General features: G+C 45.4%; 1 protein-coding gene across 1 annotated transcript; it reads right to left on the bottom strand.

Moving 5' to 3' along the window:
• Positions 1-11,368: 11,368 nt before the first annotated feature.
• LOC137544661 (E3 ubiquitin/ISG15 ligase TRIM25-like) lies at positions 11,369-13,186 on the bottom strand. Its single transcript, XM_068265757.1, has one exon. The coding sequence runs from the start codon at positions 13,184-13,186 to the stop codon at positions 11,369-11,371; it is 1,818 nt and encodes a 605-aa protein (XP_068121858.1).
• Positions 13,187-23,000: the final 9,814 nt, after the last annotated feature.

Raw genomic sequence — 23,000 nt, 5'->3', positions numbered from 1 at the left:
ATTTCAGGTTACTTGATCTGACAGTATATACCATTGTGGCTGTACAATTATATGCAATTATTGTCATACGATTTGCTCTGCATTGCAACAGTACTATCTATCAATGTAAACGCATATACATGTAAAAATGAGTAAAATTGATAATACAAATAAAAAAATATAAAAGGTTCCGACTAGCCAACTAAAACATAGAGTATGGATAAAAACATGATCACGTTGGAATACTAAGCATAACGTTCTTAACATAAATACGCTCAAAAACAATTATAAAAATGAGCTAAAAACCCAAGAGGAATATAATAGTAAATAAAATAAATAAAAGATTATAAAAACTCGAACTTATAACACAGACCGATAAAAGAGGCGACTAAGTTAAAATAATATTGGAATGTTATGATCAGTGAATTTTTTCTAGTTGTTCGTTGAGTCCCTCCGGAATGAGAGTCCTCAGTATTTGTATCCAGAACATTTCTCTCGCTTTCAGTATTTCAAAAGCATTGTGCTGTTGTGGGTTAATGGATTCTATAAGTGTTATACGGAATAAAGTGGGGTCATTGTGATGGTGAGTGCCGAAGTGTCTCGAGACGCTGTGAAGGGGAAAGTTTTTCAGTATGTTTCTTTTGTGTTGTCCAATTCGGCTGCGTGCTGGTTGTGTGGTACGGCCCACGTACTGGAGGTGACACGGGCAGGAGATCACATATATGATATATCTTGAAGTACAGGTAATCGGGTGTTTAATTGTATAGTTTGTTTTGGTGGCATTGGAGCAGAATGAGGTGGTGATATTGATAAATGGGCAAGCTTTGCATCTAGTATTATTGCATGGAAAACAGCCCGGGGAGTGTGCAACGTTTGGAATTGAGTTGGATATTTGTGTACGAAGTTTGCTGGGTGCTAGTAAGTTGCGCAAGTTGGGGGCTCTTCTAAAGGTGATTTGAGGTTTTTGTGGGATAGATTGTCGCAGATAAGGGTCTTGTAGTAGAATATCCCACCTATTCGTTAGAATTGACCGGATCTGTGGGTGTTGGGCATTGTATCGTGTGATGAATCGGGGGCAGTCCACGCTAAGTGGCTTAGTGAGGAGCTGAGTTGGGTTGTGCGATGGAGTTGTTTTGGCTTTAAATTTCGCATCCTTGATAAGCTTTTTGGGGTATTTTCGTGCCAGAAATTTGTTAGTGAGTAAACCTGATTGTGTGTTGTAGTCTGAGATGTCTGTACAATTTCTGTATATCCTTCTAAATTGACTATATGGTGTGTTAATGGTCCAGGGGCGATGGTGAAAACTTTCAAAATGTATATAATTGTTAGCATCTACCGGTTTGAAGTATGTTTTGCACCCCCCAACTGCTCCTTTGCCAGGTAGACCACCTGCACATCCACAACCCCGCCCAGTACCACTTATGAGTCTCACCATACCGCCACCCCCCACCAGATATCCACCATACCCACCCCCGCCGTTTTTTCCACCACCACCGGTCCCACCACCAACCAACACACCTAATATCACCCCCACCCCAATTACCAATAATACAACAGCGATAATCACAACTAACAAATTCACGGCTTCCACTCCCCCTCCGAACAGTTTCAATTATAACACAGGACCAACAATAATAGCGAAACCACAACGCCAAAACAAAAAACTAACCATTGCCAACACACACCCCAAACAAAACAAGTCAGTTACCTCGACCCCCCGTACTGGAGGTGACAAACCAGCTACTCGAATACCTCTAATGAATCCAAACTTCAACTTCTCCGGTAAAGATGCCCCATTGTCTTTGTTACCTACAAATTCATCCAAAACAGTTGAACCCAGAATGAGTGACAATCCCTCCCCTACTATACTAGAATCAGAGCACAATTCACCAATCCGACCTTCACAGTTAAGTATATATGACTCCGAACCCACCACTCCCAACCCCTCCGCAAGCGACAGCCCCCGACCAATCCCAATGACCAATCAAGCTCCTACAACCCCTCACATTGAAAATGATAATAGTTCAGAACAGCCAACTACATTCATTCAAACTTCCATTGAAACTTTTTTCCAACCCAACATGAATGGCCCCACCACCCCACACACCACCAACACCAATGCTGATACTACTCTTACATCCTCTTTTTTAGACCTACCTACCACACTATCCCAGAACGTGTTAGCTACCCAACTACCCAGTCCGATAGCGTCTCGGACCATATTCAAACCAAAGAAAAAAAAAAAGACCCCTACCCGACTCCGAAAAAGGGGGAAACGCGGTAAAAGAAAAACGAGGAAAACACTAACCACAACCAATCCCACCCCCCCTTCAAAACAAACCAAATGTATATTTAACCTTTCCGATCACTCATTATCCCGCTGCGAAACCACACTGTTGGAAAAAGGATTATCTTTTTGTCCAACCAACCAGTCAAATATGTTTGAGATTTTTTCCGATCTAAATGCCTACATACGAAAACTAACACTCAAACGACATTTTGCTATAAAAAAACTAAATCCGCCCCCTCCCAATGACCCGACAGCCTTAATCATCACCAACGATGATACCATACCAATCTGCACACTATCCCCCTCCGATATTCAGACAGAACAATACATCACTACAAAACTTAAAGGAAGATCAAGATTTTACCCTGTAGCCTCAAAAGGCAACTATATTGACACGTTCTATTCACTAGTACTTAATGACCTACAGAACATACACACTGACAACCCCAACCCGGTATCCAACCTGACCCGCCAACAAAAGATCGCCATTAAGACATTACAGCATAATCATGACCTTACCATCAAACCAGCAGACAAAGGGGGAGGGATTGTCATTCTTAACACAAAGGATTATCTGGAAGAGGCAGAACGCCTTTTGGGTGACACCAAATATTATATTACCCTGGATGTTGATCCCACAATGGAGCTTAACAAAACACTGAAAACCTTCATCAATAATGCCCTATCCAACAATATTATTTCAAAAAATGAAAGAAACTACATCATCAACCCGCATCCCAAAACACCTTTTTTCTACTATCTCCCCAAGATACACAAATCCTTAACCAAACCACCAGGACGCCCCATCATATCCGGTATAAATTCAATGACTAGCAACCTCTCACGTTTTGTAGATCAACATCTACAATCTCATGTACGATCACTAGACTCCTACCTCAGAGACTCCGCACATCTGATAGAACTTCTTAAAGGCATCACCTGGCAAGATAGTTTTGTATGGCTCACCTGCGATGTAACTTCTTTGTACACCAACATTCCACACTCTTATGGTATTTCAGCTATCAAACATTTTCTGTCAACTAATCCCGCTATGCCCTATGATCAACAATCCTTCTTAGTACAATGTACAGAATTTATCCTACAGAACAACATTTTTTCCTTTTCTGACAAAATCTACCATCAAACCAATGGAACAGCTATGGGTTCGTCGTTCGCCCCATCATATGCAAATTTATCCATGGGACTTCTGGAACTACAAAAATTACAAGCTAATAACCCCTTCACTGACAATATAGTTTTTTATAGACGGTACATAGACGACCTCATCCTGATATGGCAAGGCAACATTGACCGGATCCCCCTCTTTATCAATTATCTCAATTCAAATGCTGCTGGATTACAATTCACTTCACAACATGACCCCATGAATATTGAATACCTGGACCTAACACTGTTCATAGAATCTAACACTATAAAAACCAAAACATACTTCAAACCGGTAGATGCTAACAATTATATACATTTTGAAAGTTTTCACCATCGCCCCTGGACCATTAACACACCATATAGTCAATTTAGAAGGATATACAGAAATTGTACAGACATCTCAGACTACAACACACAATCAGGTTTACTCACTAACAAATTTCTGGCACGAAAATACCCCAAAAAGCTTATCAAGGATGCGAAATTTAAAGCCAAAACAACTCCATCGCACAACCCAACTCAGCTCCTCACTAAGCCACTTAGCGTGGACTGCCCCCGATTCATCACACGATACAATGCCCAACACCCACAGATCCGGTCAATTCTAACGAATAGGTGGGATATTCTACTACAAGACCCTTATCTGCGACAATCTATCCCACAAAAACCTCAAATCACCTTTAGAAGAGCCCCCAACTTGCGCAACTTACTAGCACCCAGCAAACTTCGTACACAAATATCCAACTCAATTCCAAACGTTGCACACTCCCCGGGCTGTTTTCCATGCAATAATACTAGATGCAAAGCTTGCCCATTTATCAATATCACCACCTCATTCTGCTCCAATGCCACCAAAACAAACTATACAATTAAACACCCGATTACCTGTACTTCAAGATATATCATATATGTGATCTCCTGCCCGTGTCACCTCCAGTACGTGGGCCGTACCACACAACCAGCACGCAGCCGAATTGGACAACACAAAAGAAACATACTGAAAAACTTTCCCCTTCACAGCGTCTCGAGACACTTCGGCACTCACCATCACAATGACCCCACTTTATTCCGTATAACACTTATAGAATCCATTAACCCACAACAGCACAATGCTTTTGAAATACTGAAAGCGAGAGAAATGTTCTGGATACAAATACTGAGGACTCTCATTCCGGAGGGACTCAACGAACAACTAGAAAAAATTCACTGATCATAACATTCCAATATTATTTTAACTTAGTCGCCTCTTTTATCGGTCTGTGTTATAAGTTCGAGTTTTTATAATCTTTTATTTATTTTATTTACTATTATATTCCTCTTGGGTTTTTAGCTCATTTTTATAATTGTTTTTGAGCGTATTTATGTTAAGAACGTTATGCTTAGTATTCCAACGTGATCATGTTTTTATCCATACTCTATGTTTTAGTTGGCTAGTCGGAACCTTTTATATTTTTTTATTTGTATTATCAATTTTACTCATTTTTACATGTATATGCGTTTACATTGATAGATAGTACTGTTGCAATGCAGAGCAAATCGTATGACAATAATTGCATATAATTGTACAGCCACAATGGTATATACTGTCAGATCAAGTAACCTGAAATGTATTAATATTAAATAGTGGTTCTCTTATTTTGAGCAATGGTTCCGCATTCCAACACGTTCAAATATACGCCACATTCCCATTCCATGCCACCGTACGCATGGCATCATGCTAGTACGCATGCGCCCCTTTTTTCATCGCGCATTGACAATATGCAATCCATATACGCCATTACGCGTCAAAATACGCATGTACGCATACGAAATCCTTGACCGCCATTAATAATAATCCATAATCCAAACATTTGCATAGCGCTTTTTTCCTGTCAGACTCAAAGCACTCAAAAGCTGCAGCCACAGGGACGCGCTCGAGAGGCCACCCTGCATTGTTAGGGAGTCTTGCCTTGAATTCCTTATTGGATGGGTACTTGACTCGGCCGGGATTTGAACCCTGGTCTCCCATGTCAAAGGCAGCACCCTTAGCCAGTACACTATCCAGCCACTGCCATTACGCATCAAAATACGCATGTACACATGCGTAATGACGTAACTAAGTGCCCTCCCCACATTCCAATTAGCTAAGGGGAGGAGTTCAACACTATATAAACAGCAGTTCAGTACTACTTGGCCACTGAGGTGCCAGGTGCTATCTGGACATACTGCTGGTAAGTGAATCTGTTTTGATGCTTGTTCATTATGTGTCTTCTAGAAATTACTCTGCATGTCTTTCTTAAATACCCAATGTACTATTGCCAGCCCTGAACTCCTTTGCACTATTTCATATAGGCTAACCGCTCCCAATACACATATGTATGGGTAAAAAAATATATATATATGAATTATGATACTGTTTACTGTATGTTATGAAAGTATCTCGCCACATGCTTGAGATTAACGTTTGATTATGTTTATGATTATGTTTATGAATATTAATGCTATGATGTAATACTTAAAATTACCACTATCTTTCTTCCCCCTAAAACAAACCCCCCCCACCCTTCTTCCCCCCCCCTCCCATTTCCCATCTCCAAATCTTTCCCCATTCCCCCCCCCCCCCCCCGGCCCTCCGTCCTTTCCCCCCCCCCCTCTCCCCGCCCCCCCTCCACCCCCAAAATACAATAATTAGCCACCTCTTCCCGTTAATTTAAATCACACCAGTGAATTCCATCATACAAATATTTGTTTATTGATATGCAGTCTGTTCAGGATTTGTACAAATGTGTTGCCTCTTACCCCCAGTTGTGTGCTCCTTCCTATAATTGCCTGATGAAGCGGGTTTGACCTGCGAAACGCGTTGCGACCTTATTTGGAGTATACCAATAAATGTCCCTTTTGTGAATACACAGTTGTTGTGTCTGCTTGTGGGAGGTGAGTCCACCACTGCCTCCTAAGCAATAATTTTAAAACTTTTAAATATTGTTTTTATCCTTTTGGCGCCTCTGTTCTCTACCATAATACTGATTGTATCCACCTTTGGTGGAGGGGGATACCCCTTCTTGTTTTTCAAGCCTACAGAGAGCGACTTCTTATTCCTGAGTGAGGACAGGCTAATCTCCTCACCTGCCTATACAGTGGTTGCCTGGAGGTAACCCTGGTTTGTGAGTATACAATTCATACTCTTTCTAATTATCCAATTACCTTGACATACTACACCATATCGGGCTCTCGGTTCTTCTCTTCTTCATGACAGGGGAAAATTGCTTCTGTCCTGAAGGTGAAAACACCTGCGGGCTGAAGTGGTTAAAGTGTGCTTGTAAGGAAAAAAGTGCCCCTATAGGGTACTCAGCTCGGCAGGGGGAAATCTCTGGATGAAGAAAAAATTGTATAGGGAGCACTAAGCTGGTGCAAAAATATATAATTTATTCATATAGCTTAAATGGTATCAAAAACGGCAAATAACACACAGGACACAGACTAACACATATACCCTCCCATAAAAACAAGGCTGCAACATCCTAACTACTGGGAAAAATGTATTGAACTGGAGTGCACTCCCATTTAGTCCAAAACATGCATGCAATACGAAAAAGATTCCTTACTTCAGGCCCAGAGTAAGGTATGTCCAGGAACAACCCCAGCAGAATCACCTATGTTTCAGCACATCACCCGTGTGTAAAACATTAGTATATACACGCCTCTACAGTGATCTGTATACGCTTCTCATTACAGACGCAATCCGAGCGTCTAACCTCAACCCCATATGTGGCCAAGCCAAAATGCAACTCACGTAACCTCCTGCAGTAGACAACAGCTTGATGCAGGCCCGACCAACAGGTCGGCGTGTCAGCGTGTGGCGGTGCTGTAACGGAGATCCATATAGGTGCGTGTGCTTTTAGTTCATGCTGGTTGGTGGGGGGAGGAAGAGATGCGGAGGCACGGGTGATGGATGCGAGGTCTGCTTCCGGGTAGAGCGGCTTGTCACGTGACGCGTTTCGTCACGACCCACGTGACTTCTTCAGACGTGACGTATGCTTGAGGGGCTGGACTTCTTATACTGTGAGGCAACGCCCCCATGCGTAATTCAAGCATATGTGGGAATTTAAAAAAAGGCAGTCTGTATATTGCCATCTAGTGGCCAAACAAGATACATATGTTAAGAAAGAACTTTTCAGCATAAGTCCATTCAAAACGAACAGGTCCTTACAAAAAGGCTTTGATGTTCAAATCTTTATTAAGGCCCTTAGGGAATAAGCTTCCACACTTATAGATCCACATGGATTCTTTTCTTAGGAGCTGCTTATCATAGTCTCCACGGCGTGGGCTAATATTTAGTTTGTATATTCCCATAAACCTCAAACCGGACACATCTGAATTGTGGACTGTCTTGAAATGCAAGGCAAGGGGATTCAGTTTCTTTCTATCAATAGTAGTACTTTTAATATTGCTAATGTGTTCACCAATTCGCGTATTCAATGGTCTATACGTTTTCCCAATATAAATTAAATTACATGGACATTTAATTTGATAAATTACTCGAGTGGTATTACAAGAAATATGATCATTCACCCAGAAGGACTCAGAACCATCATAGTTAGTGAATTGACTGCTTTTATTAACAAATCTGCACATTTCACAATCAAGGCATTTAAACATGCCCTTTTTGGTCTTTTGCCCAGCAGAGTGACTCCTCCACCCATGCTCACTTCTGACCAACAGGTCATTGAGATTATTACTCCTTTTTGCGGCCATATGTGGGTACTCACCCACTATTTTGGCCATGATTGGATCCCTTCTCAGGAGATGCCAATGTCTATGCAGAACTTGTTTGATATCCATGAAGTGAGCACTGTATGGGGTCACAATGCGTGGCACATTGTCCATGGGGGGAGGAGGAGCAGCCACACCCATTGTCTCCCTCCTTTTTTTTAAAAGATCCACTCTATTCTTAGCAAGGGCCCTATTGTAAGCTGTAATGATAATTCTATTGGGATACCCCCTTGCCCGCAGTCTAGTCCTCAAATCACCCGCCTCTTTCTTAAAATCCATAATATTACTGCAGTTCCTGCGTAAACGCAGGAACTGCCCAGTAGGGACAGCCCATTTTTGGGCGGGCAAGTGTGAACTTTGTGCGGACAAGAGGGTATTACCAGCCGTGGGTTTCCTATATGTGCAGGTAGTGAGGGAGGTCCCCACTTTTTTGATGGTTAGATCGAGAAAAGAAATCTCTTTAACATCATATGTAAAAGTAAGAAAAATGTTTCTATCATTCACGTTGAGGTCAGAGATGAAGATTTTCAAGTCCTGATCACTCCCCTTCCAAAGCATGAGCACGTCATCCACATATCGGATCCAGAGGGCGACGTGTTCCGCGTACCCGCGCGTGCACCTCACCACCTCCTGCTCCCAATATCCCAGGTGAAGGCACGCGTATGACGGGGAACACGCCGCCCCCATAGTGACCCCCCTCTTCTGTCTGTAGATTGAGCCACCAAATTCAAAAAAGTTGTTTTCTAAGATTAACTTCATAGCATCCAGGACAAAATCAGAATGCGACTCGTAACCCAAATAGTGTTTATTTAAGTAATATTCAAGTGCTTCCAAACCTTTTTGGTTCGGAATAGAAGTGAAAAGGGACTCAACATCGAGTCCCACCAGAAGCCAATCCTCTTCGACGCACACACCCTCAATGCCAGCCAGCACATCACCGGTGTCCATGACAAAGGAAGGCAAAGCGGTAACTATATCTTTAACTTTCAGATCCACATAAGTAGCTAATTAGCGAATAGGAAATCTCTGGATCCAAAAGAGGCTCCTCCCATCCCCCTCCATTCCTCCGCTGGTCGGCGCATGTTGGCAGTTTGCACCAGCATAGTAACTCCTTCCTGCTCAGCTTTCTTCAAAAAAGCCATGCTGGATAGGTCTGCGCTACTATGCAGGCATGAGCTGTCTTCGCTTGCTCAGTAGCACAGACCCGATCGTGCTTCCCTAGTTCCACGAAGTCCTGAGTTAGATGGAGCTAGTGTGCATGCGTGAGGAGGCTGCTATTCAGGGGTACCAGTGCAGGATCGAGAGGAGGGAGGGATCCTAAAGAGCCCTCCCGCCCACTTTAGGGTCCAGAGGCTTCCCCCTCCCGAGGTGAGTATGCCCTGGGGAGAATTTTGTGTTTACACGTTAACTTTAAGCTGTTAAGCGTCGGCTACAGCAAAGCTCTATTCAATCACGGTAAAAAGATCCCTTTGGCTCCAGCCCTGGTCCACAGATCCCTCATCACACTCATCATCACAACCAAACTGGTGTTAAACACCTCCAAGGCTCTGGTATCATCTGAAGCTGTACTGAATAGGGGGGAAAAAAAATCCAATACTCACTGCACCTCCCGTTCCCCCTCCGTCCCCCGCTGCTCTTCTCTGATCAGTCCCGTACTCCCCGGCGACTTTATACCTGGATGTAATGCACCACGCATGTGCAGTATGTCGGTTCTGCTCCCCGTGTAGTGACATCACAGGACAGGAGCACGTCGCTCCCCCATGGTCTCCAATCAGTGCTCAGGGACCAGGGCCGGTTCTAGAATTTTTCCTGCCTGAGGTAAACTTGTGAAGATGCCGCTCCCCTTGGGGTAGTATAATTGCCCCAGTATAGGTAGCTTGGAGGGGGTAGCAGGAAGGGAGGCAGCGCAGGAAGGGGGGTCGGACCCCCCCCACCTCACCTGGGTCCCCCCTTCCGCTCTCCCCTCCAGCTATTACCGCAGTGTAGTAGGCAGCCAGTGGGGAAGCGATGACTCGCCTCTTTCCGAGTTCCAGCGTGTGTTCCACCTCTCGTCACTTCCTGCAATGCCCGAAAAGTGGAATGCATGCTGGAACTCGGAAGGAGGTGAGTCATCGCTTCCCCGCCGGCTGCCTACTACACTGTGGTAATGGCTGGAGGGGGAGAGCGGACGGAGGGACCCAGGTGAGGAAGGGGAGTCTGATCCCCCTCCCTGCAGCTGTGCCCGCTGCCACTCTTCCTGCTTGCTATTCTCTCCAGCTCGGTGGCTTCCCCACCCACTTCTGTCGCCTGGTGGAACCTGCCTCACCCCGCCTCATGGGCGGCCCGGGGCTGTCAGGAACGCAGGAGCTCCTGTCCTGTGACGTCACTACACGGGGGGTAGAATGGACACATACTGCGCATGCGCAGCACAGTATGTCCAGGTATGACGTCGCCGAAATTCGCTGAGTAGGAATGGGACTGATCAGAGAAGAGCAGCAGGGGATGAAGGGGAATGGGTGGTATGGTAAGTATTATACTTTTTTCCCCTATTCAGTAGTAAGTACAGCTCCAGTTGATACCAGCCTTCCGGCTCTTGTGTCCTTTCAGGCTTCAGCCCACCTCATAGCCACAGATCCTGCTACCCTAGTAGTTACTCTATGCCAGTAAAAACAAACTAAAATGATCTCTTTAATGTTTTAAATAATCCATTTTAATTCAATGCAACTGTAATCTTCCATCTTTCCGATTTTGATAAAAGAATCACAAATGATCAAAAAAGGTTACAAATAACAGCTCATCCTTATTAGTGTGATTTTTACATAGATGCAGCCATTTTATTGGCCAGTTATAGGTGTCATTCAGTCAAAAAGTTATGTTCAGATAAAAGGCTTCGGGGCTCTACAAGGAAAGAGAATAGGTTTAAATAGTAAAACTATGCAATTGAGTAACTTATTAAAGATTGACTGGTTACAAGGTAATTATTCTCAATTTATGGGATATTCTATTATTAGGTATTACATTTTCAATGGAGGGAATAGGGGACATTGAGAGTTGTTGTCCTGTCTGTTCTGGCAATATAACTAGAATTGGCCTTGCCAGGAGTGCTTCTAAAGATAAGACTTCCAATGCTTGGACTGACCTTGGATATCAATGACTGAAATTGCAGTAAATATGACAGTTAGCTGTTCCTGCCTTGTGATGTCACCTCCCCTGAGTTTTCCCAGATGTCTTTAGACAACCTCCCCATACACCTAACCCAGCATGGAGGGTCTCAGTGAAAGCAGCAGTGAAGGTGTGGAGGTGTCTGATGGGGTCACACAGGGCATAAAAGGAGATCTGCCCGGCCTCATAATCCAGACATATCCTGACTCTATCACTGGGGACCTCATCAGGTAACTGTATCTCCTTTCTGTCTAGTCTCACCCCACACTTATAATAATACCTATACAAACACCAGGACTTGTTATTAAATCCAATCCCGGACTGACCTCCTGTCCTGGCTATACTGGGGTAACACATTCCAACACACCACCATACTGATCCCCCAACATCCACTTCCCAGTAATGTCGCCCTGAGGAGAATCTCTGGCTGCTCAACACCTGAGGCTCATCCTGAAATCTTATTAGCAACTCTGGATGATTCTGGCTTGTATCTGACCAGGATGCAGTTTTCCTGTTATCTGATATATGTAGCCAATTAGCAGCTGTGTTTACATCCAGTAATATGTCTGCATACACTGGCAGCCCTGATGTTTGCTGTACAGCCCCAATATCTGTCCCCTCAGCCTGGCACTGTGTGTGATGTGTGGTGGGGGTGGGTTGGGGGCGTGGCCTGGATAGCTGAGCAGTGATGGGAACTTTGTCCTCTGTACTAGAATGTGGATAGGCCTGTGTGTGTTGTGCAGTGGGGGTGGGTTGGGGGCATGGCCTGGATAGTGTAGCATTGATTGGAACTTTGTTCTCTGTACTAGAATGTGGATAGGCCTGTGTGTCTGTATGTTTCTGCACAATTACCCCAGACATGATATCAGATAGTCCTGTGTGTAATGTGTGTGAGATGCCGGCCACATCCAGATCCCCTCCATCATGGAGCTGTTTATCATGTCTCTCTCTGTCCTCCGTGTCACACAAGTCACCTGTGTCTGATTCCTGTAAGACAGTCAGTGGATCAGTCATGTTACACAGCTCCTCAACGTGACGTATCTTCCTGGACAGCTCCTCCTTCTTTATCTCCAGCTGCTGAAGGATGTCATTATATGATTGTGACACCCGCTGTGCCTGTCTCGTAATGTCACTCAGGACTCTCTTCTCCAGATTGTCTAGCCGTCTCTTGAGGTCTCTAAACAGGGCAGTGACTCTCTCTGTTTCACCATCTGCTTTTTCTTGTGCTTTTCTCCTGCATTCCTCCAGACACTGGGCTCTTTTCTCAGCCTCCTCTGTCTCTGCCATCAGTTTCTGCAGAACATTTCTCAGCTTCTGCTTCTTCTTTTCAGAGGCCTCATCCAGCATCTCCACCTGGTGTCCCTGATGTTCTCCAGCCAAATTGCAGGACACACAGAAACAAACAGCATCCTCAGTACAGTAATACTCCAGGATCTTCTTATGGACGGAGCATTTCCTGTTCTCCAGGGAAGTGTTGGGGTCACATAAGACGTGTTCTGGTGCCTTGCTGTGGACTCTCAAGTGATTATCACAAAGAGAAGCCTCACACAGCAGACAGGACATAACAGCCGAGTGAATGCAGTAAGTACAGCGGACTCCGGCCTCCTCCTGATCTGGCTGAGTACATGAAGAATGCTGCATCTTCTTCAGAGCAAAATTCCTCCGCCTTGTAGGCCGCTCCATAAACTTTATTTTACATTCAGGACAGGAATATCCTCCAAACCCCTCCTGTGTATCCAGCACACGATCAATACATTCACGGCAGATCTTATGTCCACATCTCAGGATTACAGGATCGGTATAAATGGTCAGACAGACGGGACACTCCAACTCCTGGTCTAGATCAGTAGATGCCATCACTGCAGCAGGGAAGGAAGATACAATTTCCAGCAGAACCAACAGTGCAACTACAGCAAAAGAAGTGACTGATGAGTTAATCTTTGGTCTCAACATATAGCAACCTTTTGGACTTTGCCTTCCAACTGGCTGAAATACAGTTTAGTTTGAGTATTTCAGTGTAGTGTAGTGTGTACAGAGGTAGCTGTGTGTTGTAGTTTTGTTTTTTATTAGTTGGTTCTCAAGAAAGCAGAAAACTTAGAGAACTCCTCTGCAGTTAGTGCCATAGAGTGTTACCAATTGTTTGTGAGTGACCCTGGTTATTATTTAATGATTGTATTTATAAAGCGCCAACATATTACGCAGCACTGGACATTAGTTTAGGTTACAGACAATATTTAGGGGTGACATACAGCAATATGACAATACAGGAATACAAGAAAGACCAGATCACACAGAACAGTATGAGTACCAGGTAATGCTTAGTCACTGGAGGGGAGCATGGAGATCACACAGCACAGTATGAGTACAAGGTAATGCTTAGTCACTGGATGGAGCATGGAGATCACACAGCACAGTATGAGTACAAGGTAATGCTTAGTCACTGGATGGAGCATGGAGATCACACAGCACAGTATGAGTACCAGGTAATGCTTAGTCACTGGATGGGAGCATGGAGATCACACAGCACAGTATGAGTACAAGGTAATGCTTAGTCACTGGATGGAGCATGGAGATCACACAGCACAGTATGAGTACAAGGTAATGCTTAGTCAGTCACTGGAGGGGAGCATGGAGATCACACAGCACAGTATGAGTACAAGGTAATGCTTAGTCAGTCACTGGAGGGGAGCATGGAGATCACACAGCACAGTATGAGTACAAGGTAATGCTTAGTCAGTCACTGGATGGAGCATGGAGATCACACAGCACAGTATGAGTACAAGGTAATGCTTAGTCAGTCACTGGAGGGGAGCATGGAGATCACACAGCACAGTATGAGTACAAGGTAATGCTTAGTCAGTCACTGGATGGAGCATGGAGATTAGGCAAGTTAGGTTCACTCAGATGCATAGCATAGGTGCACAGTAATGGAGGTGCATGATCAGGTAGGACACAAAAGGAGGAGGACCCTGCCCAAACGCTTACAATCTAGAGGGAGAGGTAGGGACACGAAAGGTAGGGGACCAGAGTTCAGCTGTGGGTTTAGAGCACTTGTGAGCTGTGGTAGGCCAGAATGAAAAGGTGAGTTTTGAGGGCCTTCTTGAAGATGTTGAAGGAGGGGGCTTCCCTAATGGGTGGAGGTAGGGGAGTTCCATAGTGTTGGAGCAGCTCTTGAGAAGTCCTGGAGGCGTGCATGGGATTGGGTGATGCGAGGGTGATGTAGGTTGGACAGGTTTTGTGGACAGATTTTTAGGTCAGACACAGTATCTTGAATCTGATTCTGGACTGGATAGGACGACAGTGGAGGGATTCACGGAGGGGAGCCGCAGTGGTGGAGCGATAGGAGCAGTGGATTATTCTGGCTGCCGCATTCATGATGGACTGCAGCAGGGCTGTTCGGATCATAGAGAGACCAGACAGAAGGGCATTGCAGTAGTCAAGGTGGGAAATTATGAGGGCATGGATGAGGAGTTTGGTGGTGGCAGAGTAATTTCTGATGAGACCATTTTCTGGACAACATCCTTTTCAGCAATGTTTATAATTGAGATGTACAATTTAAAACCATTGTTAAATTTACCGTAATTTTTGCACATAAATGTGGTTACTCAATTTGCAATGACTCAATGAAAATTTGATTTCCACAAGATACACTTTCATAAAAATGAGAACTGTGTTGAAAATGTTTTTTTATGCTCATATAGTTTTGCAAGCATTCTCATTTGTGCAAAAATCAGACATTTTTCAGGTGAATTATGGCAAAGCAAAATGGTCGTATTTGGTCAGTCATCTCTACTCAGTAGATCCCCTTATCGCAAATGTACTTTTGCAAGTTAGGTGAAAATACATTTCAGTTTCTGTAAATGCAAGTTTTGCATAACCTGTGAAATCAAAATTATCCAAGAAATCATAATTATTATGACCAGTTGTAAATTCACAAAAGCGAAATTGCCCGTTATGATCAACACTGCTCCATGACTCTTTGCCACTCCCAGATTCGGGATGGTTGTAGTTATGACTATGGGTGGGACCTGATGCATATAAACCATGCTTTTATCTCTGTAACTCAGACATGACGAAGCACCAGAGTGCTCTGAAACATGTTGACTCTCCAGCTTGGATGTGCTTCTTCCTGATGAAATGAAGTTGGTGATTTTAAGCTCAGTAGTGTAGAGCAGATTCCTTTCTACTTGCATACATTTGGACTTACCGTAGCTAGGGGCCTGTTCGCACTGATGTGAAAAATGTTGTTTAATGGAAAACGGACGATAAATGCATCCGATGTTATCAATAGGAAACTTTTACACTGTCAAACTGAACACGAATGCACGACGCATCCTCTGGACTGAAAATGCAAACTGCCGACCTGCTGCATTTTTCTACAGCTGCAATGCAGAACGCCGACCGAAACATGGAACAGATGCTATGCAAGCCTACACAAACGCATACCTGTCCCAATTCCGAAGACATTCTGCACCACCATCCCAGCTTGTCCTGTCCCAACTCCTCATGGAGACCAGGAAGCATGGAGCTTCCAGGTGGTCTGCAAGAGAACCAATGGGAATCTCCAACAGAGAAAATTCTCATTAGTTCATGTGGACCAATAAGAATCCTCCCTGTTGCTAGGTAGGATTTGTATGGTTATTTTTACAAACTAACAGGAAGCTCCATGCATCATCTCAAGTCCTGAGCAGATCTGCTTACTGTGCCGTTTACTCATACACTGCGTTTGAAGTGTAGTGTGAACCTAACCTTATCCAGCTCTGCCAGAGTGACTTCAGGCCTGGAACCCACTACAAAACGCTATCGCTAATCACAATCCCTAGCGTTTTGTATGAGCGTTCAGTGTTCTCCCCCCAAAATTTTTCCAGCCGGGTGGCATAAAAAAATAGCCGGGTGAGATGAGAGAACGGAAGGAGGGCACTTTTCTGCACAACTCTGCTTACAACAGAGGAGGAAGTAAGGCGATGACAGCCGGGTTCTCGCCAAAACTAGCTGGGTGGAGCACCCAGCTAAAAGAGCCTGGGGAGAACACTGGCGTCTTCTAAGCGATTTCATGAGCGTTTTCAGTTGCGATTTTAGAAAGTGTAATTTGCCAGCGGTTGTGTAACGATTAGCAATTAGCGTTTTAAAGTCTGACTGGTCCTTTCAATTAATTTTAATTTTGTTAGTGAGCAGTCATTTCAAAACGCTAGCAAAATCGCTCTGTGCAAGTTTTGATGAGCGATTACGCCAGCGTTTATATACTTTACATTGCAGAAATGCTAATGCTGATCGCTAGCGCTAATTGCAAAAAATGCTGCATGTTTTGCGATTTTGGTAATCACAATCGCTCCAGTGGAATTTGGCCCATCCATTACCATTAGCTGAGCGTTTAGGGAAATCGCTAGCGGTTTAAATCGCTCCCTAAACGCTCAAAATCATAAAATCGCTTTAGTAGGTTCCAGCCCTTAAATAGGTTTTGAATGTTATCCTGTTTTGTTTTCAACACTTAGGGCCCTTTTCCACTACAGTGTTTGCGATTGCTTAATCGCAAAACCGCAAACCGCTAGTGATTTTAAAATAGCTACGGTTTGCTTTTTAACATAGGAATCGCGGTAGGTAATTTCCACTTTTCCACGTTTTTTACTTAATTGTGATCGCGCCACGGAATGATTTTTGCCGCGATTTTGCTATGCAGTGCATAGCATAGCAAAATCGCGATCGCAAATGTCGGGAAATCGCCGGGGATTTTTATCCTTTTGCTGAATCGCAATCGCTAGCGTTCAGCATGAACGCTAGCGATTGCTAGTGGAAAAGGGCCCTAAGGGCTGAAACCCACTAGAGCAATTTTTTGAGCGTTTAGGGAGCGTGAGAGATCGCTAGTGATTTCCCTAAACGCTTTGCCAATGTAAATGGATGGTGCAAATTCCACAGAAGCGATTGCGATTAGCAAGATCGCAAACGCAGGACATGTAGCATTTTGTTAGCGTTTGTGCTTCAATGTAAATTATATAATCACTGGCGTAATCGCTCATCAGAACCTGCACGGAGTGATTTTACTAGCGTTTTAAAGTTACTGTACACTGTAACAAAATAAAAAATAATTGAAAGGACCAATCAGACTTAAATCGCTAATCGCTACACAACCGCTGGAAAATTGATTACACTTCCTAAAATCGCTCCCTAAAACGCTCATGAAATCGCTAACAAGCTGCTCATACAAAATGCTAGCGATTGCGATTAGCGATAGCGTTTTGTAGTGGGTTCCAGGCCTAAGGGCTCAAACCCACTAGCAGCCTTTTCTAAGCACTTGTGATTTGCAAAGCTTTAGCTAATGCAATGCTATGGGGGATTATTATACAATCACTTCGCTCCAGTGGGATCACACCCATAGTATTACATTAGCAAGAGCTTTTCACATCACAAGCGCTTAGAAATGGTTTAGTGACATACTGCTAGTGGGTTCCAGGCCTAATCCTGATAAAAAGGACTGTGCACAAGGCTTGTGTAATCTGTGGTGCTCAAGACAGTGGCTAATGGAAGAAACTTTTTTTTTTTACTTTGGTTCAAAACTGTAGAGAGAGGTTTGAACAAGGATAGCAATTTTTTAATGCTGGTGTGTTGATGGTAGTCAACTGAAGCCATTATTTGCAGCCTAGAATAAAGCCTGGTACACAACTTCACTTTTGACTGGCCAATTTTACACCCCCCCCCCCCCCCCCCCCCCATGTACAAACCTGCCAACTTTTTGAGATGAGAAAGAGGGATATTTAAGTCACACCCTTGCCACACCCCTAGTCACACATACCATAAAGATTTTATAAGTGAAATAGGTTGTTTTATAATTCAAACCACACTGGTCCTTTCTATGCTGGTTCATTTTCTTTCATTTAAAGTGAACCTCCGGACTAAAAATCTACTCAGCAGCACTGAAAAGGCTTGGTGTTTCTTTAACAGTTTCACAGCATCAGAACTTTGTTTTTCTTACCAAAGCATCATTTTTAGCTGCATTTTTAGCTAAGCTACACCCATCAAAGACAACTGCCCGGGCTTTTTTTCCCTGATGCTGTGCAAAGTATGATAGGATTCCTATGTTGTTATTCATGTTGCCTAGCAACTGGGAGAGGTGCTCAGGACACAGGACAGTTGGAACTGTGTCTCATGCTCTCTGTCACCTTCTTTCAACCAAAAAGATGGCTGCCCTCATGAAATCACAAACATTTGCCTGTTCTTTTAAAACAGGGTGGATATAAGATTATATTACTTATCTATTTTAATTAACATAACTAATGTAACTTAATGGCATAATGTTTGTTTGGGCTGGAGTTCCTCTTTAAAGAGAACCTGAGGTGGATCTTAGGGGGCAGATGAAGCACAGAGGTATGTTCTCTGCGCTTCTCTGCCGTTCTCTGCCCCCCCCCCAAACCGCCCCCTGAATTTTGCAATAATACTTGTCGCTAAACTCGGAGGTAAACACTGGGTAGAGGCATTCCCTGTTCAAAATGCCCACCAGGGGCATTCCTGCAGGGTTACCTGAGCTGCTGTTGGGCAGCTCTCTCCCCCTGGCCACGCCCCTTGCCTCTCCCCCGCCTCCCTGCATGAGACACACAGTCTCTCAGTGCAGCGTCGTGACCCAGAGGTCCATTGCGGCCCATGGGAGCGGCGTTTTTTGCGGCTACCTGATCCACTCAGCCCCGCAGATCAAGTAGCCTACTTTTTTTTTTCTATTTTTTTGAGCCCACCTCAGGCTCTCTTTAAAAAATAAGAAATATGTCAATTTAAAGGATGGGAATAAAGTTTAAAGTCAAACACATTTTTAAGATGAAAAATTCATATATTTCCATAGATTTGTACATCAGTCCTGAAAGAGGGACGAATGAGGAGGAAAGAGGGACAGAGGAGATTGTGTTCCCAAAGAGGGACAGTTGGGAGCTATGCCATGTAGTCTGAGGGCCAACAGATTGTGAATACTATGAGCGGATTGTGTAGGTAATCTCTCATACTACAAGGAAGTGATAAAATTGGCCAATCGAAATTGAATGTGTATAGGCATTTAAGGGTTGAAATGAACCCGAGCCAAAAAGATAATTACCTAGAGAGAGGGAAGTCTCAGTATCATATTGTGGCTCCCAGGGCCGTTTCTTGGGCAGTGCGGACAGGGCGACCGCACTGGGCGCAGACCAGCAAGTAGATGAAGGGGGGCGCAGGCAGAAGGACATAACCGCTAGGGAGCTGGTTACGTGCGGTGCAGCCAAATGTAAGAAGAAAGAAGATTACCAGCGCAATCACCTTCCTTGACACTTCCAGGGCTGCCTGCGTCAGACGTCAAGTCATCATCATGTCACCACCGCGTGATGACACCTGATGTCCTGTAGCAGTACTGCAGGCTGTCAGTGCGCGGCACCCATGGAGGAGTCGGCTTTCCAGGCTCTCCTCGCCTGTGTGTCTTCCTGCTTCCTCCTGGATGAGTGGCTGGTCACTAGAAAGTAGGCAGATCTACTTGTGACCTGTGGCTGTGTTTCTGTTCCTAAAGAGTAAGGGTTCCCGAGTCCACGGGGGTGGGGAGAAGGGGGCACAATTTTTACACCCTTGCCCTGGGTGCAATTTAGCCTGGAAACTGCCCTGGTGGCTCCCCTCAGTGTCCTGTGCCCCCCCTTCCCTCACTGTGTGAAAGATTGCTGACAACAGACGAGGGCCGTGCACCTCCTCTTGCCATCAGCACGGCCGCGCTGTTGCTGTGTGAACACAACCGGGCACGCGCAGCAACCTGCGGTCACTCACACACGTCATAGAGGAGGAGGGAAGCCCACAAACTAGAGTGAGAGGACTGAGGATGTTAAGGGTAGCCTCAATAGGATCCTGAGCAGTGCCGTAGCTAAGGAGCTATGGGCCCCGGTGCAAGTTTTACCCCCCCCCCCCAAGCACTCTATACATAACAATTGATACAGCGCACCAAAACCTGCCAATGGCAACTACAGTGTCAGAGGTGCAAGAGGGGGATGGGGGACAGTTTGTTAATCAACTCTATTCAAAGTATCTATAGAAGTGATTATTATGAGCACAGGACCAATAGAGAGCTAATACTGAGGTTGAGGGAGGGCCTCTGGGGGCCCCAGTGGCCCAAGGGAACCAGTGCGGTCGCTACCTCTGCAACCCCTATTGCTATGCCACTGATCCTCAGGCTTCCCTCTCTTTAGGTATTTGTCTTTTTGTACCTGAGCTTCAGCTTGGGTTCCTTTTAAGTAAACAAAGTGTCCTATCTATTTGTCATAAATACGTCACGATCCTTAAAAAGGATCTTGAGGATCTTGATATAATCAATGCATCTGAATGACAATAAGCTCTATGTTCTGACATTGTCCATCAACAGGAATAAAGTCTGAAAAGGCTTATTAGCTGGAAGCTTGCTGTTTTTCTTTTAAAGCGGAACTGTAAAGTTATTTTAGACACATAGTTTCACTTACCTGGGGCTTCCCTAAACCCCCAGCAGCCGTCCTGTCCCGCGCTGGTCCTGCCCGAGCCGCCGTTCTCCCGCCGCCAGCTCCGTTCCGTGCCATGACTTCTAAGTCGACGCCAGCGCAGCCCTCCCACGCGTATCTTTTTATCGCGTTCCCCTCTGCAATAGCGGGGACGCGAAGAAAGGATACGCTTGGCAGGGCTGCGCTGGTGTCGACTTAGAAGTGTACGTCACGGCACGGAGCTGGCGGCAAGAGAATGGTGGCTCGGGCAGGACCGGCGCGGGAAAGGGCAGCTGCTGGGGGCTTAGGGAAGCCCCAGGTAAGTGAAACTATTTGTCTAAAATAACTTTACAGTTCCGCTTTAAGTTGTCCAATAAATTGCGTCATCCTGATTCAAAAGTTCTTAATTTGTGGTAGAACAGGTTAAAAGAAAAATCCATTATTGCCCGACGCATCACATGGCTATGCTGAGTCTTAATTGCACACTGCAGCCCCCCAAACAACACATTCCAATGCAATGTTTTAATTTATTGGGACAAAAATGTATGGACAAATTTAGGCAAATTTGTCCACCACAAATGTGGAAGCTACCACTTTTACCACAGTGCACCCGTGGAAGAGGCAGACCTATCCACGGTGCACCAGTGGCAGACACAGACCTATCCACAGTGCACCAGGGGAAGACGCAGAGCTATCCACAGTGCACCAGGGGAAGAGGCAGACCTATCTGCGGTGCACCAGGGCAAAACACAGACCTATCCACAGTGCATCAGGGGAAGAGGCAGACCTATACGCGGTGCACCAGGGAAAGACCTATTCACAGTGTGCCAGTGCAAGAGGCAGGCCATACACGGTGCACCAGGGGAAGAGGCAGACCTATCCGTGGAGCACCAGGGGAAGAGGCAGACCTATCCGGTGCACCAGGGAAAGAGGCAGACCTATACGCGGTGCACCAGGGGAAGAGGCAGACCTATACACGGTGCACCAGGGGAAGAGGCAGACCTATACACGGTGCACCAGGGGAAGAGGCAGACCTATACACGGTGCACCAGGGGAAGAGGCAGACCTATACGCGGTGCACCAGGGGAAGAGGCAGACCTATCTGTGGAGCACCAGGGGAAGTTGCAGACCTATCTGCGGTGCAACAGTGGAAGAGGCAAACCAATACACTGTGCACCAGGGGAAGAGACAGACCTATCCGTGGAGCACCAGGGGAAGAGGCAGACCTATACACGGTGCACCAGGGGAAGAGGCAGACCTATCCGCGGTGCACCGGGGAAGAGGCAGACCTATCCACGGTGCACCAGGGGAAGTTGCTGACCTAGCCGCGGTGCAACAGTGGAAGAGGCAAACCAATACACTGTGCACCAGGGGAAAAGACAGACCTATCCATGGAGCACCAGGGGAAGAGGCAGACCTATACACGGTGCACCAGGGGAAGAGGCAGACCTATCCGCGGTGCACCAGGGGAAGAGGCAGACCTATCCACGGTGCACCAGGGGAAGTTGCAGACCTAGCCGCGGTGCAACAGTGGAAGAGGCAAACCAATACACTGTGCATCAGGGGAAAAGACAGACCTATCCATGGAGCACCAGGGGAAGAGGCAGACCTATACACGGTGCACCAGGGGAAGAGGCAGACCTATACACTGTGCACCAGTGGAAGAGGCAGACCTATCCGCGGTGGAACAGTGGAAGAGGCAGACCTATCCGCGGTGGAACAGTGGAAGAGGCAGACCAATACACTGTGCTTCAGGGGAAGAGACAGACCAATCCATTGAGCACCAGGGGAAGAGGCAGACCTATACACGGTGCACCAGGGGAAGAGGCAGACCTATCCGCTATGTACCGGGGAAGAGGAAGACCTATCCACAGTGCACCAGGAGAAGTTGCAGTCCAGACCTATCCATGGTGCTCCAGGGGAAGAGGCAGACCTATCCACGGTGTGCCAGTGGCAGACGCAGGCCTATTCATGATGCACCGGTGGAAGAGGTAGACCTATATGCCGGGCACCAGTGGAAGACGCAGACATATCCATGGTGCACTAGTGGAAGACACAGACCTATCCGCAGTGCACCAGGTGAAGAGGCAGACCTATCCATGGTATTTGATAATGAAATCTCATTAATGAAAAAGTTTGTTTTCAAGTGGGCACAAAGTGAAATTTAAAGCATATTAACGATAAGTTATGTTTTAAAACAGACGGGAAATCAAAAGCAAAAGAGATTTACTCTA

Source organism: Hyperolius riggenbachi, chromosome 2 (assembly GCF_040937935.1).
Source record: "Hyperolius riggenbachi isolate aHypRig1 chromosome 2, aHypRig1.pri, whole genome shotgun sequence".
In the NCBI taxonomy this organism is placed as follows: domain Eukaryota; kingdom Metazoa; phylum Chordata; class Amphibia; order Anura; family Hyperoliidae; genus Hyperolius; species Hyperolius riggenbachi.
The sequence above is the reverse complement of the archived record's forward strand: the minus strand, read 5'-3'. Positions and strand labels throughout refer to the sequence as shown.